The following is an 8,367-nucleotide window of genomic DNA, read 5'->3' on the forward strand; positions in this document are numbered from 1 at the left end:
AGAATTAGACTGGGTCACACAAAGTTAAATGCATCTATTGGAAAACATCCCACTGTAACACATGAGGCCTGCAATTAAATGGAAAAGATGTTCTACTTGTAAGCTCTTAATACTTACATTTGATTCTTTATTGTCCTTTTCAGGCAATTTGTTTCCACCATCTATACATAAATAGCCTCGCATTTAAACAGCATGAACATACCGAACAACATAGATCAGCACATTTTATACACAAATTGGCACCAATCAAACTTTCTTGTTACTTAGCAGATACTTTTGTTGAGCAGTGCTATGGCAGAGGGAATAAAACTCCTGCTATAGAATACTTAAATGAAAGACAGGTGTTAAGGTGGAAGAGCAGGAACGTGAAGGAATTAAACAAGTGGACATTAAAAACAATTTTTTGCAAATAACTCTGGATAGATGGTGTTGAAACCAACACACCAAACTGGACTAAGCACAAGAATTAAACAGTAGGTGGCGATGATGCTGCGTGTGGTTGCAAGTCGGCATTAAAAAGAAGAAGAGTCTGCAGCAGGACAACTCCTCCACCACGCTTCTCTCATGCTACTTTCCCTCTCAAAATGTCCACACTGCAAACACTGAAGTCTTTTATCAACCATCGGCTGGCTGTGGCTGTTGAGGAGATATTCGGGCTGCTGGAAACAACTATATCAAACTATGAAGAAGACATTAATCGCCAGCGCAAGCTGCTGGAAGACGAGAGGTCGGAGTTCAGAATCAACAAAGCAGGTTTGCCTAAGTTTTCAAACATTGTTCAGACTCTGCTGGTCTCAGTAAAACCACATCCCAGCCCTTTATTATTTGACAAGGTACTCCTTTTAAACTATAGTACTGAACAGCCGGAAAACAGGTTCTGCAGTGTTTGAGAAAAGGTCAATTTAGCCTCCAGCTGCTGCATGGCGCCAAACTAAGTCAAGGCCGGAAGTTGAGCATTTATGGCCTTCAGAATAAAAGTGTAAAATGTGAGCAGTGTTATTGTCATATTTAAAGAAGTGCTCCGATCTTTTTTTATACAGTCTATGGCTCCGATGCATCATTTCCCGAAACCGAATCTGGCGTTATTTTTGAGACAAGCGCCGGAATTGTTAGTGTGGTGGTCAAATGAACTGGTGATATTCCCAGATGTGTCGTGGGCGTGGCACGAGGATCCCGCATGCTTACCAGGAAATGCGATCCCATTACTTTGCTGTGATGTTTAGAACAGAAGATGTCTTTATTCCCATCCTCTATCTCCAGAGACAACATAACATTTGGTTTGATATTGCGAAGCAAGAAGGATGAACGCTGATGTAATATGATTGTATGTCTAGCTAAATTGTTTTTATTTTTTTTATGTACAAGTGCATAACTTAATATTTATTTTTAAACTGAATTTAAATTGTATATGAAATCCTTTCCAATTTCTAATAAACGCCTAAAGAACAAAAAAAAATTATATCCTAAAACACTTTCCCAATGAAGTAAATAGCTGAACATAAACTGAATTCTACCCTTGTATTATAATTTCTTACCACTTATTTATTTTAATTTAATGTATTTTACTTTAAGTAATTTTTGGATTATATGCAGCCATGTTTGTATATAAATTTTGTAATTTTCAAAAAAAAAAACACAAAGTTTATGTTAAGTGAAATATTATGTGTGTGTGTGTGTGTGTGTGTGTGTGTGTGTGTGTGTGTGTATACATATATACATATATACACACACACACACACACACTTTTGAATGTAGTTTGTACATCATTATCCTCAGTGTTGGGGAGTAAATAGTTACATATAAATGAATTACATAATACATTTAATTGTAATCAGTTACAGTTACTGGGAAAAGAGTGTAATTAAATTAAAGTTACTTATGAAAATGTTAATGATATTGGGGGGGTTACATTTGAAATTTTTCTGTAAAATTCGGCAATATGCTGAATAATATAAATTTTGTTGTTTTGCATGTCACAGCTGTTTCATAAAGTTTCTGTTCTGATGCTTTTGATTTGGTTCGCATGTTTGATTTTGCAGCTTCTGAAAATGGTTAAGAGTTGAAAACATTCATTAGATATTCAGAAAAGTAATCAAAATTTAATTAAATGTAATAAGTTACATCACTTTGATAAAGTAATTAAAGTTATTAATTATAAATTTTAAATAGGGTAACTTGTAATCGGTAACCTATTACTAGTGTTGTAGTCAAGACCAAGACCAGTTCCCCACATTACATGACACACAGTAAAATGTGAAACGTGATCATAGGTACTTCTCAAATTGATCTGAAAAATTCACATTCCCATTAAAACACCCACATACAAATACTAAGAGCTGAAATCAATGTAAGCATCTTTATTCAACACTCCTTTTCCATGTTTACCATCGCGGGGAGGGGGGGCAGTCGTTAATGGGAACAACAAATTTTTAATTAGGGTTATTGGTTGCATTTAAAGCAATAAGTTTTACATCCAATCACAGTTAGGATGTTAACAAATAAATCAGACAACGCAAAAGCAGTTTGATATTCCTAAACTTATGGTCTCGACCGGTCTAATATCCAGCAAAATCGATGTAAACTGCTGTCATTCACTGCTTGTGCACTGCTGGTGTTTTCACAACAGATTAATTGAAGGAAGAAATTTTCCTTTACTTGCAGATATGCAACAAGCTATGAGATTTCGAGTCATCATCGGTAACGACATCAAGAAGATAACTTTCCAGAACGGCCTCCCCTCATCTGTGGAGGACTTGATTAAAGTGTTTCAACAAGCTTTTTCCATCACCACAAACATAGGTCTTCATCACAAGGATGCCGACTTTGATGACTTCTTCACACTAACGTCTACAAGTGATCTGAAGGACAAAGACACACTCAAAGTAGTGCACATGCCACCAAGCATAATAATGACCACGGTGCCTCAGGAACGCAATTTTGACACATCTGACCTGTCGTCGGTAGATGATCTGCTCTCTGTGGATTCACAAGACAATCTGATTCCCAGTCCCCCTGACACTGAGAGGCAGAGCCTGTGGCCTGCTGTCTTTCCCATACCAACCTTCTCCTACAACACTGAGATGGCTTTGAGGCAAGGCAATGAGAAGTTTCTAAAAGATGGAAGCCCACTGACATTACCAAGTGTCAAAACAGACATTTTAGAGCGCCTGGCAGAGGCCATGTTTTCCTACACGGCTTATGCTAATGAGCCACAGAGGGCCGCAGTTGCACAGGCACTCATAGAGAAGCATCCCTGCTTGAGGGAGCCTGGCTCTTTTAACGGATGTTACGGGTGGCAGCAAAGCCTGAAGTACAAATGTGCAAACTACCGGTGCAAACTTAAAGCACACGGAAAACCCGAACTGCTGATAAATACACTGAAACACAAGCAGGAAGGTGACAGAAAACCTCACAAAAATGTCAAGAAACCAAGGAAAGCGGAGGTGAACTACCTGCCCTCAAACCCGGCCGGTGAGACAGATGACAGCCTGGAGAATGTGAGACTTGAGCTCATTGCAGCTAGCAAGACAAACGACAATGACCAAATGATAAATACCATGATGTCCAGAACATACAGCTGTAGAAGAAGGGAAGTGGTCGGCCAGTCCATGCAGGCGGCAGAACTCAAAGAGAGATGGCCCGCCCTCTTTGATCCGTTACAGGTAAATACACTGGTCCTCTTGTCAAACAAGGAAATGCAGATAATTTACAATCTGTGCATACAATTAGTTCTTACTGCAGAAGGATGGGATTAGTCTTCTTCATAATTAATAAGCATTGACAAAGTCCTGTCGTACAGATAAATGAGGAGTTTCGGAGGTGCAACACTATCCCGCTGGAGTCAACGTTTATGTCCCAGCTGGACAGGTACACGCCAAAGTTCCTGGAATTATTCAGCTCAAAGGGAGGAGCTGCTGGACAGCGCATGAAAACTGTGTTGATCGACCTGACAAAGGTAAGATCAAGGGGGTAAAAAAGTTAACAAGGACAAATAAGTAATTCAGCTAGAGAAATATGATGCATGTAGAATAGAAATGTAGAATTTTACAGTCTTTGGGGAAAATGAGCTGAAAGAGTGGAACAAGCTCTTGTTAAAAAGTGACACAAACAAGGAGATTTAGATTGGGATGGAGTTTCCTGAGGAGAAGTTTTTATTAATGATCCCGGGATTAACTGTAGGACCCACAAGCCTCAGTGGTGAAGAAGAGGGACGTGACTCTGAGGTGCCTCATCGAGTACATGGGGGAGAGTGTGGAAGAGCTCATCTCTGACTACTATGTAAGTATTGTCTAATTTCTGTATTTTTAGTTTTGTAGTTTTGAGTAGTAGTATCATGTTGGCCAGAGAGAGGCTGTTGCTAACAACTGCCCTGTAGCAACAACAGCTGCAGGCGTCCGACACACTACGCTTGTTATTTAGTGAGCTTCAAATGAGGCTTATCGTTCACACAGTGTCTCTACATTGTCCCTCAGTATTATGTTACAACTTTACTCCAGCATCACAAAGCCTAGACACATTAGCTGCACAATATGCTAAAGCAAAGTTAACAAAATAAACAGTAAAACAACATACAACACGCTAACACTTACAGCTTTCAAATCTGATGTTGGGTCAGGGACAGCCCATGGCGATCCGTCCTTGAAACGTTACGGCCCTAGTTATGCTTGTGCAATTTTTCAAAGCACTAATTTATTTATTTTACACGCACTGAGGTGTAAAGAAAGTATGAATATAGCAGTTGTTGCGGTTGCTTGCCATACTCTGCTGTTGGCTTGACAGTCCTGAGAGAACTCTAAAATGTTGAATAAATCTGGGAAATATTGTGAAAATATAATTTGAACAAACTGAGTATAATATTTAAATGAACCAGCAATTTGTGAAATTGTTGAAGAGATTATTCAAACTCAACTCACTGTCATATTTTCATAAAATCTATTTATTTTACTGGATTGATTGATATTTGATCAATAAATAATTTAAATTTCATTTTAGACATTTTATTTCATGACCACACTATTTATTTCATAATTATTTATTTATTCAGTATTGAACACTTTGGAGCTCCATCAATTAAGTGTTTTATGAAGATACATTAATGAGGAAGGATATAAGAAGTAAATGTTCTTCTTCTAGACATGCATATTAACCAAGTCCAGCCTTTGTCAAACTATGCAATTAAAATAAAATGGAATGGAATTAAATAAGGATAACAAAGTGTGGGCTTTGTGTAAGTCTTATAGTCCCCAAGTGGAATTAAAAAAGAGTCAGCTGACCTTGTCAAAACAGACTTCACGTGACCATTATGCACATAACTCCTACGAGGTCAACAGTTTTTAAAGGCACTGTAGTTGCACAGCCGTTACATTAATCAATAATGCAATTTGACATTTTCCCTAAATGGTCCAGCCTAATGGATTCATAAAGTGCAGCCTGCAAGTAGTGGGATAGTGAAACTGTTTGATTCGTTTTGGCTTATTACTCTCAATATATTAGATCTGAATTCAAATTGAGATCAAGCTTTCAAATGTTTTAGTCCAATAACATAAATTCTTTTGAAATTCCATTTATACTTTAATCAAATTGTGGAAACAACTATTTGCATGTGTTTCAGAGAACAGCGGAGGATAAAGTGCACCAGGACCTTAAAACGCAGAGCATGAGGATCTACGTCTGTAACAAGCCAGACGCTGTGGGAATCATCATTGATGGAACTCCGGTGCTGACGGGGCTGGACAACATGTCCAGAGCCTGCTGCCTTCTCCTCGGCCTGATCTACGCCCTAAATCTGGATTATCCTCCCAAACTTGCCAAAACATTTGAAGTCTTTCAAAGACTGTTTGTAGGACTTGATACGCTGCAGCCAAAACCAACATCCAAGTACATCAGTCTGAAAAACAAACTCCTTACCTAAACAATTGCTCCGAGACGTTTGACTCTACTCATAAAAAAGCTGTTTTGTTAGTGTGTTACATTTAGGAGCTGTAATGTTTTCTGGTTAATGAAAGAAACAATAAGCATTAAGTGTCTTTGGGCTGTCACCTTTTCCAAAAATGAAGTTTGTTTTGCATTTAACTAATTGCGCGTCATTTCAAATTTTTTATAATGAATTTGATGTTTTTGTTGTCTTCGTTGCGTAAGATTGCTGCTGTAGAACCCCAAATACTTCCACTGACTGCCTCTCAAATGCTTTGGTGTTGTGATTGTCAACTCGGGGTGGCATAGCTTGCTAGTGTCCTCCATTTTTGTAGTAAACAACATAACATTACTAGCTTAGCTTACTGATAGGTCAGCCTGTTCTTATTCCCAGGGCTGTTGTCACACCTTTTGGCATCTGGCACAAACACACATAGCAGCCTTTAGCGTCATAGTTCAGTGCACTGGGGAAAGCCCTTATTTGTCGTTTGAGTGGATGAGTGGGTCGGAAACTGGACTTACACCAGGGAGACCAGGTGATTCTTTTTAGTCATGTTGCATAACATTACTTAACTTACGTAAGTCACGTAACAGTTATTTTAACCCAAACTATGTTTTTCCTAATACTAGCCAAGTAGTTTTGGTGCCTAAACCTAATCAAATTGTGTCATTTTACAATATTAACCACTATTTAATTTTAAAGTGTAACTGGATGTTTCATATTTCTTCTTGCTAACTTGACTGCAGAGCACCACACGGGCAAAAATGACACTAAAGGGTACACAGGGCGTCAAACTACTTCAAATGGTATTGCGCTTAGACACTGTGAATCTTGAATGGCCATTACAGTTCGAATATTAACTGAGGCCACTTTATTTTAATTTATTTTAAATTAAAAGTGACAGCCCTAGTATTGAGGTGACTGTAAAGGCCGTAGCATTATATTGATTTTCAAACCGTTCAGTGAGCACAGGTGCATGGAAGCATCTGAGGTTTCTCCTTTTATTTGGCCCCCCTCTGTGTGTATGTTTACACACACACACACACACACACACAGTGTTGTATAAGCTGTATAAGTTTTCAAGCATGCTGTATTTTCATACATCTGCTGTAGGTTTAAGTATTTTATTTACATGTAGCTAAATTGTTTTATGAATATTTCTGAGGAAAAAGAAGAAAAAGACTTTTATACATTTTATAAACTGACAGTTTAGCATGTGATGAGAATGTTTGGAATTAGTACTGAACTTCAAACAGTCTAAGAAAAATTGTGAAAATGTCAATGTTGAGACAGAATATCATTTTTATTGTGATTTGTTATTGTGTCCGTGTCCCCGGTCTATACCATTTCACAGCTTACAGACAGGTTGTCCACTGAGCCTATTGCATTCTGGTTGAACAGATTAGAAAACCTTGTCCCGTGCGTGTTGTTTCTGTCAAGGAAGACTTCACAAAAGGTTTTGAATTCATTTGGATGCCCATATACAGTGGATAGAAAGTCTACACACCCCTGTTAAAATGCCAGGTTCTTATGATGTAAAATAATGAGACAAAGATAAATCATGTCAAAACTCTTCTTTGCAAAAGTGCTCCAAATCTGTCAGATTGCGAGGACGTCGCCTGTGCCCAGCCTTCTTCAGATCACCCCACAGATGTTCAGTTGGATCCAGGTCTGGGCTCTGGCTGGGCCACTCCAAAACATTAATCTTCTTCTGGTGAAGCCATGCCTTTGGATGTGTGCTTTGGGTCATTGTCGTGCTGAAAGGTGAACTACCTCTTCATCTTCAGCTTTCTAACCGACGCATGAAGGTTTTGTGCCAAAACTGTCTGGTATTTGGAACTGTTCATAATTCCCTCCACCCTGACTAAGGCCCCGGTTCCAGCTGAAGAAAAAGAGCCCCAAAGCATGATGCTGCCACCACCATGCTTCACTTTGGGTATGCTGTTCCTTGGGTGATGTGCAGTGTTGTTTTTGCACCAGACATACAGTGGGTACGGAAAGTATTCAGACCCCTTTAAATTTTTCACTCTTTGTTTCATTGCAGCCATTTTCCAAAAATCAAAAAAGTTCATTTTATTTCTCAGTAATGTACACTCAGCACCCCATCTTGACAGAAAAAAACAGAAATGTAGAAATTTTTGCAAATTTATTAAAAAAGAAAAACTGAAATATCACATGGTCATAAGTATTCAGACCCTTTGCTCAGTATTTAGTAGATGCACCCTTTTGATCTAATACAGCCATGAGTCGTTTTGGGAAAGATGCAACAAGTTTTTCACATCTGGATTTGGGTATCTTCTGCCATTCCTCCTTGCAGATCCTCTCCAGTTCTGTCAGGTTGGATGGTAAACGTTGGTGGACAGCCATTTTCAGGTCTCTCCAGAGATGCTCAATTGGGTTTAAGTCAGGGCTCTGGCTGGGCCATTCAAGAACAGCCACAGAGTTGTTGTGAA

General features: G+C 38.7%; 1 protein-coding gene across 1 annotated transcript; it reads left to right on the forward strand.

The window, feature by feature from the left end:
• The first annotated feature begins 486 nt into the window (after positions 1-486).
• Positions 487-6,076, forward strand: LOC123971844. Its single transcript, XM_046050861.1, has 5 exons — positions 487-753; positions 2,662-3,662; positions 3,800-3,955; positions 4,180-4,278; positions 5,612-6,076. The coding sequence occupies exons 1-5, from the start codon at positions 585-587 to the stop codon at positions 5,909-5,911; spliced, it is 1,725 nt and encodes a 574-aa protein (XP_045906817.1). The 5' UTR covers positions 487-584; the 3' UTR covers positions 5,912-6,076.
• The last annotated feature ends 2,291 nt before the right edge of the window (positions 6,077-8,367 follow it).

This window comes from Micropterus dolomieu, linkage group LG06 (assembly GCF_021292245.1).
Source record: "Micropterus dolomieu isolate WLL.071019.BEF.003 ecotype Adirondacks linkage group LG06, ASM2129224v1, whole genome shotgun sequence".
Classification (NCBI taxonomy): Eukaryota; Metazoa; Chordata; class Actinopteri; order Centrarchiformes; family Centrarchidae; genus Micropterus; species Micropterus dolomieu.